Here is a 14,905-nt window from a genome sequence, read left to right on the forward strand (position 1 = left end):
TTTGTTGAGTTGGGAAAAGCGGCTGCATCGTTGAATAAGGACATGTACATTTGAAGAAAAATAGCAATCTTGGTATCAATAATGCCACTTTCCCTCCGGAATTACCTTATTATGTATAAAATTTTCTCGCCCTATCCCTTACTTGTAACCATTGCCTCCAAGAAGCGTCTTTTGGTGAACTTGCCAAGTTATCTAACATGGACCGGCGAACCTTCTCACTCTCCAATGAACCCAGTGCTCAAAATGAGGTCTACACTCGAGGAATTGTAGTTCCCGCCGCAACCCGCCATCGAGCCCCGCTGCGAAAGGTGATCGCTGTCCGTGCCGTTAATCACATCATTTATAAAATGATAAATATCGGCGTTTCCAACTGTCGTAGCACTGCTGTTGGTTTTGACCCATAGGACGCAGGTCTGTGCCGTATACAGCGCAGCATAATTGCTGTAAAGGCTTTGCGGTACTGTGAAATACGGGATTAGAAGAGTTGTACGTTATGGCGGCACTCGACTCCCTTACCCGTCCATGAACCGGTGTTATCGTAAGCCCATTGGGCAATTTCTTCGCAATCAGTTAATCGGGCGCGGCCGCCATCGAGGTTGTCGTAGACCCCGTAGGTGTGACTACCGCAAAGCTGTTGGTCGTTCCAATCGAGAGAAAAGGTGGGGAGGTTTGATGCCCTTGTCTTGATAGGATAGAGACTACTTGGTGCGCGTGCGGCGAGGGGAGAGAGGGGAAGGAGAAGAGTGATTAGTGATAACATTGTTAAGAGAAGATATTGTTTATAAGTCTTTTGAATGAGATGATGCGAATAGTGCTGACGGAGTAGCCGAAGCTATGTTTCGTTTAATAATATTTATATTGCTGACCGGTGCTCGTTTGGCCCATCCTCTGGCGGTTAGAGATGGGTCTGTCTGTCTCGCAAATAGTGCAGAATTAAGGACTGCTCTGAATAGGGAATACCATTCTCGACATATGGCTTAATTAAACTCGGACGTCTTTAATATAACCAAGTTTGCGTTTGTTGTCTTAAGAGTGGTAGTTATGATAAGCAAACATGTAGGCATCCCAGCTTGGGATTGATTATCATTAAATATCCATAACCGTACATCATACATCTCGTTGATTCGGGTTCGCCAACTCTCTTTTAACAGACGAGGGTGTTGCATGCTTTGCAGAGTCCCGTCTCCAAAACGGCTCAACGCCAATTTCCCGAAACCTGTCCCGCTCGTAATTCCTCGTGGCAATGTAATTGTTAAGAAACATAATCAGAACAACAAACAGAATGCCGATACCAGCTGCCAACGGCGCGATGATCGAAAATACCGTGAATCCGTAGCTTACGTTCTGGAATGACTCGTCTTCTTGTAGTCTTTCTACCCCAAGACCGACTTGCATCGCCGTCAACACTATGACCACATAACCGAGTATCGTGGCTAGGGTGGCAAAGTTGTCGCTGATTAAATCGGCGTAAAAAGCGTAAGAGGAAACTGAGGAATAGCCGCGCATAGCCCCCTTCCGCAGCCGATATATCTTGTTCAGTCGGCTCAAACGAAGCTCGCCGTACCAGTATCTTTGATTGACAGACGCATACTCGTGATTCTGCAATATTTCCGTACTAAGATTCTTCCAATCTTCCCAAGTAACTTCCTTAGGCAGCAGTCCACTGGTCTTCGCTAGGCGGAAGTCGCTCTCGTATGCAATGAGTGCCGTGTAGGAGAAGAGGAAGCCCCGCGCGCAATCAGCTAGTTTGAGATCGTGGATGATGTGGGCCATCCAGAAATCTGGGTCGAGTAGGTATAACGGGATTGGTTTTAGAAAGATGCGATTCTTTGACCATACGAGATGGAGTTCTGGGAGTTCGGTGATGGCGATCTCTCTTGACATTAGGACTTGGTGGTCTATCAGAGGTTAGTTTGTTTGGTGTCGTACATGTACGAGTCTTTGCTTTTTGAAGTCATGATATTTCTCCTCTTTTTTTCATTGGGTTATCCTCATACACCAGTTTATCTTGTCATGAAAACTATGTCTAAGCAATGAATTAAGTATAAACACTTACTATAGACTAGTTAGTATGGTTACCAAAGGCTCAGGGAGAAATCATCATGCGATGCGCAGGTTTTGGCGACACATCTCGTGGTGTACATACCGTAAATGTCGAGGGGGCATCGGGCGACCGCATACCCAGAGCCAATCTTGGACATTGTTTAACTTGTCTACATAGAGTTCTTTCGCGAGGAAGGCTGGCTCCAGTCGAGGAATGAAAATATTATCGCCAATGCGCTGTGATGCCGGGAGTAAATCGCTGAAATTCGGTCTTTCTTCTATCACGCGAGTCCTGAAGGGAAGAGTGGGAGCCATCGCCAACAAATCAACCCAGGCGATCAACTAAGTATTTTGAGGGGTTTCTGAATTCGGTTCGAAGGCGTTCGCACACTCATTTAGGAAATTGAATTGTGAATATGGAACGGAAATTTCATTTTATTCATCGTAAGATCGGCTCGTCAGCCGCTAATATGGGAATTGTTTATACGCGCGCAATACGCTGCCATGCATGTCTTCAGCTCTACTAGTCGAGCCTCCATTTTGAAAAGAGGTAGAACAGGGGGTTTGGCTTTACAAGGGGTGGTTGGGGGCCAACAGGTAATTATTTAATTACCTAAGGTATGATCGCGGGTCGAACAAGGGCTATTAGCTATTAATAATCATCGGGTGCAACGCTGTCTGCAGCGCTTGGATTTTTAGAACCGGGGATTTCCACCGTATTCGTTCTAAAACACGGCCTGCTAATGCAGGACCTGCAAGCCTCGTCTACGGAGTATTCTTTTCGCTTCGGTCACGGGACGACCCATTACTCATTTTATGATGGTGTGTAGCACAGATCGTAAGGTGCGGAGAATGAGATTCCTGAAATAGTATCTCTTACCCTTCTCTCTTCTCTATAGCAAGGGGTATTAGCTCAGAAATGTCTGGGCAGCTTAGTCTATATCATTAATCAGCTACGAAGTGAGAATACACTACTATAGCGAGGTAGTATCGCAACCTAAGAGAGAAGCTAGACAGGCCTTGTAAGGCTTGAATGATCTAGCTAGCATTTTAGTGCTGACGGACTGCCTCATGCCTGCAAGACCTGCAACGAAGCGATCAGCCGCACTCGAAATGAAATCCGCTCGCGTCATCCAATTCGTTCTTCATGGACTTTTTTAACCTACCTAGTCTGGACGGGTCTAAGCGTTGGGGGCCGTTCCGTTACTTAGGCAGCTTTGGGACGATATTGGGATCATCCTTCACAATGTAATATAATCTAGGCTGCCCCATCGCGGGGCGGCTCTGACTTGAGCTTCGTTGAAGCGTCTCTGGTCAAACAGTTGCGCCAAAATGTCTCTACAGCGCACTGCGACGACGCGGAAGCCTGGTCAAGGGCCCGCGAAACGGAGGAAAGACTACGATGTTGTTCAGCAAGGAGTCAAGGAGCTTTATCCGCTCGACAAGGCGAATTTCGAGCCGGAAATTGAGTGAGTTCGAGGAGACACCTTACTTCAATTTGCCTATTCTGACTTTCGCTAGCATTGTCTTTGTGCCAGGTTTGGGCGCGAACCCGGAGGAAAGTTGGAAATCCGAGAGCACCGGCTTCAACTGGACTACAGATGGATTAGTGAGAGATTTCCCGCGGGCGCGTATCTTACTATACATGTACGAATCTGCGTGGACAGGCTCTCTTAAAGTGAAGCAGTTTATGGGTGCTATCGCGATGACGCTATTGAATGGACTAAGAAGTAAAAGAGAGGTAAGCAGATCGTAAACAGTTCCAATTGCGGTGTGTCGAATACTAACACGGCGGCGACAGGGTGTAGAACGACGTCCCATCGTTTTTATCGGCCATAGTATGGGTGGCCTGGTAATTGCGAAAGCAATCACAATCGCAGATTCCCGCCGGGACAAGTTCCGAGTTATGTTTGAAGCTATCGCGGCAGCTATCTTTTTCGGCACGCCTTTCAACGGAGCGCCTGTTGCTTCAGCAGCTGCCATGTATGCGTACTTCGCCGAGAAGGCGGGTACTGCTACATCTTCAAAACTATTAGACTTAATGAAGCCTGGCGACGAGGGACTTCGTGAGTTGAAGCACGAATTTATGCGACTTGTTGGGAAGTTGAACCCTAAGATTGAGTTAATGTGCTTCTACGAGGAGCAGGATACCGACTTTTCCAAAATGGCCGGTTTACCTAGTCTCTTCGGCTTGAGCAAATCATTAATCCCAAAATCATACGCCGAGTTTGTCAGCCGTGACTCTGCGACACTCCCAGGTGTTGAGGAGCAAGGATTAGCACGCAACCACCGCGGTCTCGTTAAGTTCCACGGCCCAAAAGATGATGCATGGAATCAATTCGTCAAAGATCCGATAAAGAGAATCATTCACGGTGCTCAACTCGCAGTCAAGAACCGTCTCAACTCCGTCCGTGACATTGATCGGGCAATGATCAACGGCATTATGGAGTCTTTAGACAGCGTGCAGGTTTATAAAAAGCGCAAGGCTCTAGCGCAAACATTTGCACTATCATCCTGGATTACGAAGGAAGCAGAGTACAAAGAATGGTTATATGACCCCGAAGGAGGTGATGAGTCTCCCACAATTCGTTCTGCCGATTGTTTATGGATCAGAGGTCCTGAGGGAAGAGGTAAAACTAGTGCATCCTTGGCCGCTATCGACGAGATCGACAGAATCAAGGAAAAAGATACTGGTAGAGGACCAATCCTACTTGCATATTTCTTTTGCGACCCGACGACAGATTATTCGACGGCCGAAGATGTCCTCAGAAGTCTTGTCACGCAGTTGATTGACCAACAAGAGGCTCTTGCTTCCTATGCTAAGCTTTTTGCCAAGAAAAAAGGCGAGGGTAATAAGGCGCAAGCTCAGGTTACTGTTGAGAATCTGTGGCAGACCATTCAGGACATGCTTACAGACGAATACATCGGCAGTAAGGTTATCTTCGTTTTAAACAACTTACATGTCCTTCCCGAAGATTCAGATTCTACCATCAAGTTGATGAGGTATTTGAATGCCGAACTCCAAAACATAAACACCAACAACGTCGACACGAAACGAGTGCCAACAAGGTGGATGATCACAAGCCGAGAAGCCCACAATATCGGAGAGGCGCTCAAGATAGACGGTGTTCGTCTCGTCGACCTCGAGGATGAGAAGTATGGAGACCAAGTCCAAATGGCGCTACGAAAACGTGCCAAGGAACAAGTCACATCGCTTGAAAAGGAAAAGAAATACAACAAGGCACTGTCGTATTTCGCAAGCAGTCTTATCGGAAAACGCGCGCAAAATACGCAATGGATCGATATTACATGCGTCCAACTTCAGGAGCTTCCGCAATCAGAGAGCGATCTTAAAGTGCGTCGCGTACTTGAGAAGATGCCCCAAGATCTAACGACACTTTTGAACAATGCATGGATCCAAATATTCAAAGCCAATGAAGCAGATGTCGAGAAAATCAAGGAAATGTTGCGCGCTCTCGTCCTTACCTACGAAGATCCCACCGAGGCGGAATTGGGCATCCTTGCTGGTCTCTGCTCCACCGAAGAGGAAAAAGCCGATCTGCGGAGGTTCGTGGAAATGTGCAAGCCACTTCTGGTTATTAGGAAACCAAGCAATACGATCAGTTTCATGAATGTTGTGGTCAAGAACCATCTCCTTGAGAACGCCAAACAACTTCTCGGCATTTCAAACGAGGAGAAGAAATGGCAACATGGTGTTCTCGCACTCAGATCGTTTTCGCATGTCAACGAGAGCTTCAACTTTCCTAAGGCCGAACCCGAGGAAGAGAAGAAGGAAGATGACGAAGGGTCCGAGCACAGCGAAAACGAAGATGAGGACGGTGAGGATAACCAAACCACCGTGTCTGATGAAGATTCCGAGGAAGAAAGTGGGAGCGAATGGGATAGTGACGATGATGACGACAGCGAAGAACAAGACGAAGATCCTGAAGCTGAGATACTCCGCGACCGTGCTAGTAAGTCCGGACTCCGGGTGGCTGAAATATTGGACGGGTAGTTGCTAACTTCGTGTGACAGTGCCGTACACAGTCAAGTACTGGCTTCGCCACGCCAGTAAGGCTACGCGGGAGATTGCTGAAGACTTGAGTCTAGAGGATGAATTCTGGAAACCCGATTCAATTATACGACATCGCTGGCTCGTGGAATATTGTCGCATGACTAATACTTTCGAGGGGTTCGAGTACAAGACGTTAAACGGATTACGTACGTCTTTATTCCCATAACCAACCTGGAACATAGTATAATCGCTAACTTACGAGCACAGACATTGCTGCCTCCGTCGGTTTTAGAGAACTCGTCGCGGCGCTGATTCGAAACGGCTACGAGGAACAGATCAAGATACGTGATTCCTTGATAAATACACCGGTAAGTTATAATGGACTCGGGGGTATTTTTAACATAATTAATCATTTATAGTTGCATTTCGCTGCCTACTTCGGACGCCCCAAGATCGTTGAAGTGCTCCTCGATAAAGGTGCTGTAATTGACGATGCCGAGGAAATCCAAGAACAGACACCCCTACACATGGCTGCTTTCGGAGGTCACGTCGAGGTTATGAAAAAGCTACTCTTAAGAGGAGCGAACGCTAACGCCACGGCTAATGAGATTGGTCCCGTAGTGAATGCCGCTATCTCGTCAGGCAACCGAGCGTGTGTCGAATTGCTTGTCGAACACGGCGTTGCGTTAACCTTAGACCGCGATGATATCGATGCGCCCTTAGCCCTAGCCGCGTTACTATCCGACATTTCTATGTTCGAGTACCTGATTGAAAAATATGCCGACAAGTTACCACCTGAGGAGTACAGCAAAGCTTTCGTCAAATCTGCGGAGGCAGGGCGAATTGAGGTCTTCAATAAATTACTCGAATTTGAGCACAGCCAAGAATACTTCCAGAAAGCGCTTAAAGCAGCAGCTGAGGAGGGTAATTGGGATATCGGCGTGATTCTTCTAGAGAAGCGTGCCGGGCTCAATTGCGACGATATCTTCTACAAAGCCGCAACAGGCACCGAAATTCAAGATAATCTTCTCGAGGTGATCTGGAAATACACGGATGGATCGATTAGCAGGGAAACCCTCGACAAATCCCTCTACGACGCTACCGATCGCGAAAAGGAATCCACTGTTAAGATACTTCTAGAGAAATTCGGAGCGAATCCCAATGCTACCGGAGATGAGTAAGTAAACCATGGGAAGGCATTGCAAGTTAGATGAGCGCTAACTAGGTTATAGGTACGGAAATGCTCTCACAGCTGCTGCTTACGACGGCACGATGGAAATTATCCAAATACTTCTTGAGGCTGGTGCCGACGTAAACGCACCTGAGGGATGGGCGATCCAGACAGCTGCCAGCGAAGGTCATTATGACGTTGTTGAGGAATTATTGAAGCGTGGTGCTGATGTGAACGCTTTCACTGATAACGACAATTTCAAGCCAGGCACTGCTCTCCAAGGTGCATGTGAAGCGGGCAAGGCTGATATAGTCACGCTACTCCTCGAACACGGTGCGAACCCCAACCTCGGTGGAGGTCCCGACGCTCCTCCAATTCTTGCGGCCGCGATGCGCTCTGAAGCGGATATACTCGAACAATTGGTCAAGGCAAAAGCAGATCTAGATGTAAATGGTGGACGGGAATCATCAACTACGCCGCTCATTAGTGCCTCCGCTTACCTGCCAACTCCATCGCTGGAATTACTCCTGAACGCTGGCGCCAATATCAATCTCCCGGACCACGATGGAGATACACCTCTTATTGTGGCTGCCGGAAGAGGCGATTCAGAGGTCGTGACCTTCTTACTCGATAAAGGAGCAGACATCACGCACTCGAATCAAAATGGCCTAAATGCCCTGCAAGCGGCGCTTGGGAGTGATAACGACGAGAATTCGGAAGTGATCACCGTTCTAGTCAATCGAGTCTCCGTGCTATTGGAATCGCTCAAGACTGCTATGGACTCTGGTAACTATGCAGTCACTAGTGTTGTTCGCGAGGCATTCAGCAAGCAGCAAGCGCTTAGCTACGATGACGAGCCAACAACCCCAAGATTCGAAGAAAGAGCTGACACCCCATCCCACCATTCCGCAGAGGGACAGGATAGCGAGGACCACGACGAGACCGAAAGTTCTCCTGATGATGACGATAAATCCGACTCCGAGTCCCATACGACTGAAAACAGCATCCACGGGGCTGATACCGACGACCACGAACACTCTTCCTTAGGCCATATGTCCGAACAGCTGAAGTCGGCCTTAGCTAATCAAGCAGCAATGTGGAATGGGATTACGAGCAAAGTCACATCGACAATATCCACCGAACCCGAACGCTCGTCCTATCAATCCAGCAGTTATTCCGATATCCAAGCTTCTCATCACACGGAAGTCGCGCAATGGCCCCAGGAGGCAATACAAAACCCATCCCCTCCCGTATCACAGCCTGTCGAGCTACCTACCCAAGGATACATCAAAAGGAAACCAGCTCCAAGTCCTTCCTATAGTAACCAAGCTCGCTACAGCCAAACGCCATCTCCAAAGCCATCAGAATCATCCAACGGACGTTTCCAAGCGCCGCCAGCCCCCGAGCAGACAATAGCAGCATACCGACCAGACCAAAATGCCGCGCCACAACAACCTCAAGGATATCAAAATCCGCAATACCAAGGTCTCCAAAGTCAGGCCACATCCTCTCAATCTTTCGAAGCCTACCAGAAAACACATTCGTATTCGCAAAGCCAGTCATCACTATCAACAACACAATATCAAAGCTCGTCTCAGTATCAGAGTAGCAGTTCGTTATATGACGGCTCGAATTATAGTGGTACGACTCAATACCAGCAGCCAGCAAACCAGCAACCTACTCAACAACAGCAACAGTCGTACACGCCATATAACCCAGACGCATACAGTCAATCCCAGAAGCAACAACAGCAGCAGCAGCCAAACACCGTGCAAGCGTATCAGGGCCAAGCATATCAGCCGCAAGACTGGCAACAGCATCAGGGGTATTATGGTAGCCCTTCCGGACAGCAACATGCTGATAACATGTACGGAGGGTCCGAATGGGATCAGCCACGACCAGAGCTTAAGCCACAGAGGTCGTCTTTCTTTACTGGTGGGGTGAAGAATACCTTCGACAAGGCGAAGATTATGGGGAATGGCATGTTCAACAGAAAATAGGCCATCAATCAATGATTTAAATAAGGATAGCAAGCGCTTGGAGTTTTGGTAATGGAAAATAATGTGTACAATATTCATTTGGGGGGAGGGGGGATTGATAGGAATTGGCATGTATGAAATCCCCTCGATAAATCTTGAATTTAGGAAAATAAATCAGATGGTTAACAATATTCAGTATCCTTTCTTCTTGTGGGAGTAATCCTTAGGTTGCCCGTCCTTGCCATGTAGTTTCTGCTATGGTACGGTTTAGTCGTCGTTCACCGAAAGGCAATCTGATAGCCGCCACTGCCATATAACGCGAGGGTTACTAGAGTAAAGTTACAAACCGACGCCCCCAACGAGAAAATTAATTTTATAGAGTTCCTTTTGAGTGTATTAACGGCAACATCCAGGATAGCTCTTGCATAGAGATAAGGAGAATAACCCTAGGTTATCTTGTGGAAGAGCCAACCCCTGAATTATCAAACAAAAGTTTGCAAAGCTACTGCCACCTCAACACCACATAAGAGACCCACCACTGATCTTGAGTTGGTCCATCCACCGATAAACCTCAACTTAAATTCCTAAGAGCACAGTATTAAAGGAAGTCGTCGTTGAATGACCAATCATGTGGGCTCACCAAGGTGCTCAACTTGAAATTGACCCAGAAACTACCTCGTTCCACGATAGAACTTAGTACAATTAAGAGGTAAACTAAAGAAATGCTGCATAGCACGAAGCAACAACCCAGCTACATACCTAGTGCATTTAAACAACTTTTTTTCGTCTGGACATTTCATCTACGTTTCTCGTCTTCTCTCAATCTCTTCCCGTCTCTCCCCCCTACACTCTTTTCATTGCCAGAATATGTAACGGAGAACCTCTCGCCATACCAACTCCCTATCGAGCAGCTCACGAGTTGTGGAAAGAGAACATCATCAGACCTCCATCGTCTCAACTTCCATCGATATTTCCTATCCATCCTATCAATAAAGGTAAGTTCCTCTTCAGAGTCACATACGTTTCATTTCATTCCACCAGTTATTTTTTTCTTTCCCACGCCAATACTACTTTTTCAAACAAATTTTCAAACGTACACTCTAGGTCTCTCAACATCTCACACTTCGCGCTATACCAGAGCGGTACCCTTTATTCAACAACTCAACGGGATGCCGCCGAAGAAGCGTACCGGAAAAGCGACTAAGAAGCGCGCCCCTCAGAACAAGGCAGCCGAAAAGGCGGCTCCAGAATACGTGGAAGAGCCACTAGGGCTTTTCACAGCCGTGCCATTCCGCCATGTCAACTGGAATTCCGGATCATCTGTGTCCATCAGCCCCCCGGTATCGCCCCGTTCCACGAGTATCGGACGCGCTTCAGATGAGCCGCAGCCAGACCCACCCATTTTACAAAGAGCAGGTAAGTTTGAGTCTATAATATTCTACTAGATCTCGATTGATAGCTAATCGTGTTTTAGGCGTGTCCTTGGGTAAGCTTCGTTCGCCGACTGTGGAGCCACTGTCACCGGAGCACAGGCCTACAATCCGAAAGCGCAAGCGCCTTGAGGGTGGTGAAGAATCCACGAAGATAGGAAAGAAGCCCCAGCATCCTCCCGATGTGACGGTTGACTTAGCGCCGGACGAGGAGTTAATGTGGTGGAACGGGATGGCTTGGGAACCCATAGCATAGATGACGAGGAGGTACGGGAGATGCGTAAAGCTAGGAGTTCAGGTTCATATGGTTGCTTTCCAATTTGCATAGGTTCGGATTGATACCCACGTTGGAGGATATAGCGAGGCTTGTTACCCCTGAATAGTAATTGGACATCTTAAAGGCTCTGATTTAAAATTCCCATGTAATCTTTTATGTCTTAAGAAGCCAATTTCACAGGGAAAAATGATGTAAATATCTCCTACGACGACTCCCTAACCTAACTTCTATGAAGTAGTAAGTAGTGCTTTGTTTATCATGTCCTAAGCCTGCCACTGGACCACTTTAATTCTTCTTACGAGACTTTATTACTTTGAATGACCTTCTGGATGCTGTTACTTAGGTGTGAGTCGCCGTTAACCATAATGACTCGCAGGTTCATGATTATATGTAAGATTCAATAGATTCTAAAATTTTTATTCTCAACGTACATAACACCAATTGAAGGATCGTGACGAGTCGAGGAACCTAGTACAAACCCCATACCATGAAAAGCTCTCACTGTTTGGAGGAAGCTGCCTCACCCACGCGCATGTACCCCCGTTCGACGGTCTGCCGCGAAACATCGTGACCAAACACATTGGCCTTTCTACCCCCGCCCATGCCTAGGTGCGTTTCAACTCTAGGCAATCATCCCCGGTCAGTGCCGCCTTAGGTACATCGTCAACTACGACGTCGCTCAAGCGGATCCAATTTTTTCTCCCAGTAAATAAATAGATGGCCGCTGCCAACCTGTGATTCTTTCCCCCCGACTTCTAATTCTAAAAAGCCACTCTTTTCGAGTGTCATCTCATATCAAATGACACCACCTTCTATTTTCCCCGTTGAATCCAATACTTTCTCCACGATGGTTCGCTACAGATACATGCCTCGTTATCAGGCCGCGCGAGGACGCTCTCAGAGCAACCGAGCTGCATCGCTACCCGCGAGACTGACTCCTGAAGAATTCGGAGACGAATCCCCCAAGGAAGCATCACCGGTTCCGTCGGACACGTCTTCCACCAACCAACAGGATCAGCCTGGACGCGACAAGGACGATGACAATTCTACCTCTTCCGCTCCCGCTCCTCAGCTTTCCACTGCCGAGGCCGAAGGTAAGTAAAATCTCGCGATTCCTTTACAACCCATACTCCAAAGAATTTTATCGTCTAACAAATATTTTCCTTAGCCACCACCGAGCAGAAGAACGCCAGACCCGCTGCCCAACTTCGTCCCGCTGCCACGCCGTCTACCGAGATGTACGGCGGACATAACCTTCGTCGACGCGTCCCGAGCGCCGACAACTCTGCCTCCGACGTTGCCAAGAATACGAAGAAGCGCCAGGCTTCCCCTCTTGAGTCTGAGACAAAGAAGCAGCAGAAGAAGGATGATGATGAGTAAGCTAGTCATACGATATGGTCATTGGGAAAGGTCGACTTCATTAGGGATTAATGCTTAGCACTGAAAGATGGGTTTATTTGCCGAATAATGGAAGGCTTGAGATTGACATGAATTCTGCCACTGTAACTAGGTAGATACGCAAGTTTCCTCCGGAATACTATTTGCCCCTTGCACTTCCTTTATCTAACGTATTAGAATGGATGTTTTCGTGTGACTAATTTGGTGTTTGTTTGTAAATTTTGCTATTATACTAGAAAACAGTATTCCTCCGCGTAGAGCACCTGCTTTAAATGGCTGCGAATCCGCCATAAGTTCGTAGGTTCATATTAATACTTGGTATGTTTCTAGCAATCTAACGGATACCCTGCAAATAACAGGTAGATATTTGAGCAGGTTCTATTCGATCGATCGGTTTCATCCGAACTAGAGATGTACAAAAAAAAAAAAATTTCTATAACTCAACACAAAAACGAACTTTGACCAAGTAATTAGGAAGACGCTCCTACGGCAAACTGAGGCCCCCCCCTGATCAGCCAAGTGCCCTGATCCACTATGCTTTTATATATATACCCGCCTACTTCCACCCTTTCCATCTTTTTCATCTTCCAGTCCAGACTTCGGCTTATCCTCCAGTGAAAATCAAAACAATCCACCAACAAAAATTGAGCATTATTCATTCTTTCATAACAACGAAGATGAACAAGGGTAAGGCTCTAGATACCAGACAACTCTCGATATAGTATTGCTAATAGGACACCAGCGACCGGTCCCTCCCAGCCTCCCACCAGGCCTCCCACCAAGCCTGAGGCTCATCCCCAAAACACTGGTGGTTCCAAATCCACCGCGGGCTCCTCCCTACGGGTCGAGGCTCGGCGCAACAATCTCGAGAAACTGGATCCCCGAGTCACCACTCCGACCGAGCGAGTCAACTGTACGTAATCTCAATTTACTAAAAACACCACTGTAAACGTCTTGCTGACGAATAATCTAGGTCCATCCACCCGCCAGGCCGAGAAGTCTGCGCCGGAGAGTCCAAAGGGCGATCACGGCCTGAATATCCGTGATCAATACGTGTGTCCTTGCTGCGGTACCAATGTTATCGTGGCTGACCCTCCTCGTCGCCGCGGCGATTTTCGCGACACTGCGGATATCAATCCTAATGCCGAGGTGTCTTAGGGCTCCGACGGTCGCTGGTTGGTTTAACGCCTACGAGGATGGTGGAATGAAAATGGGGGATGACAGCATGCTGTGATGGTGGAAATGATATGGGATTGAGATCGTGCTCTGGGCATTTTCTAGGTACTTAGACTGATACTTCCTATTGCCTAGATAAATTGACTCTATCCACTGTGTCTTATTACCTTCCGATTTAAAATGTTGTGTGCGTATTCAGTAGATCTTAGGGTAGTGGCCCATGATCCTTATCCGTGATTGTGATGGATATCTTGAAAAGAACTAGGTACATGGGCCAATGCTCTACCAGTTTAATTGATGTGACCTGAGCAACAACCACATGTGAATTTGTTTTTGCAATCGACATGAAAACGTTGGATAGTTTTCACTGTAGAATTAGGAAGACACTGTTATGGAAGGCTGCCTAAGAAAAATCCTCATTTAGCCAGTTGAACGCATTGATCCTTTATGCTTTTAGATAAATAGTTGCCTTCTGTCAACTTTCTCAGGTCTTGATTCCTCTCTGTTTCATCTTTCAATCCAGACTTGGACACTCCCTCTTCGGTAATTAAAGTAACTGATCAGTAGCCTCAACATAACCATACCTAGGTAACCAACTCGTCCATCGCCCTGACATATTCGTAATGGCACCCTCAGGCAACACCCGTCAGGCGTCTAAGGCGGCTCAGGAGAAGAAGGTTCAGGTAGAGAAGAAGGGCTCCGGTGGAGAGGACGGTAAGGCTCTAACATCTATAAACCACTCAATATACAACCACTAACAGAACACCAGAATCTGCCGACCAGAGCGCCGTACGCCGTTACTGCTACACGCATAAAATCGGCGATCCTGTTGATATTTCAGTCCACTTCAACCACGACGGCGAGGACCACGAGGTGGTCATTTCGTGGGAGGAACTCATGGGTGCGTATTTATTCTAGCACTCCCAACCCATTCATAACACCAAATTACTAACATTGCAAACCCAGCGGACCCGCGTCGTCGCCGTAAGCACCACGGGACCGTTTGCCCATACAAGCCGACCGACACCATAAACGAGGAGCTCCGCGCGTACCGTGTCAAGAACGGCAAGTGTCCCGACTGTGGCAAATGCCATCCCTCCCCCACTTATGTTGAACCCTTTGAGACGGTTGATATTGTCATCGAGGTTCCTGTCGAGAAGCCTTGCCGCCGTCAGAGTATTTAAGTTCGGCGGCGATCCGAAAGGTAAGATCACGGGAACAACATATTGCGACAGACAAGGACAGAGACTGGGGGACTGTGATGGCGGATGAATGGACCACGGCCTCGAGATCGGCCGAGGAATGAATCGCGGCGTACTTATTCGCTTGGGTTTGGAGTTCTAGGGTTCTGATATTTCCTAGGTACTTAGTTTAGGAACTTTACATAGTGGACCCAATTACTCCCTAGCCCAACTT

The 14,905-nt window shown here is 47.5% G+C and overlaps 3 protein-coding genes across 3 annotated transcripts; 1 reads left to right on the plus strand and 2 right to left on the minus strand.

The window, feature by feature from the left end:
* Nucleotides 1-8: 8 nt before the first annotated feature.
* F4822DRAFT_188111 (uncharacterized protein) lies at nt 9-933 on the minus strand. The gene is made up of 2 exons (XM_051453512.1): nt 517-933; nt 9-460 (listed from the first exon to the last, which is right to left on the minus strand). Exons 1-2 carry the CDS (start codon nt 758-760, stop codon nt 216-218), a joined length of 489 nt encoding a protein of 162 aa, XP_051317293.1. The 5' UTR covers nt 761-933; the 3' UTR covers nt 9-215.
* On the minus strand, nt 934-2,674 carry F4822DRAFT_188130 (uncharacterized protein). Its single transcript, XM_051453513.1, has 3 exons — nt 2,147-2,674; nt 2,057-2,062; nt 934-1,898 (listed from the first exon to the last, which is right to left on the minus strand). The coding sequence occupies exons 1-3, from the start codon at nt 2,199-2,201 to the stop codon at nt 1,108-1,110; spliced, it is 852 nt and encodes a 283-aa protein (XP_051317294.1). The 5' UTR covers nt 2,202-2,674; the 3' UTR covers nt 934-1,107.
* Nucleotides 2,675-2,875: 201 nt separating this feature from the next.
* F4822DRAFT_188151 (uncharacterized protein) lies at nt 2,876-9,399 on the plus strand. Its single transcript, XM_051453514.1, has 7 exons — nt 2,876-3,512; nt 3,565-3,784; nt 3,845-6,017; nt 6,079-6,264; nt 6,326-6,426; nt 6,478-7,235; nt 7,291-9,399. The coding sequence occupies exons 1-7, from the start codon at nt 3,376-3,378 to the stop codon at nt 9,227-9,229; spliced, it is 5,514 nt and encodes a 1,837-aa protein (XP_051317295.1). The 5' UTR covers nt 2,876-3,375; the 3' UTR covers nt 9,230-9,399.
* The last annotated feature ends 5,506 nt before the right edge of the window (nt 9,400-14,905 follow it).

This window comes from Hypoxylon trugodes (assembly GCF_022578975.1).
Source record: "Hypoxylon trugodes strain CBS 135444 unplaced genomic scaffold F4822scaffold_3, whole genome shotgun sequence".
In the NCBI taxonomy this organism is placed as follows: Eukaryota; Fungi; Ascomycota; class Sordariomycetes; order Xylariales; family Hypoxylaceae; genus Hypoxylon; species Hypoxylon trugodes.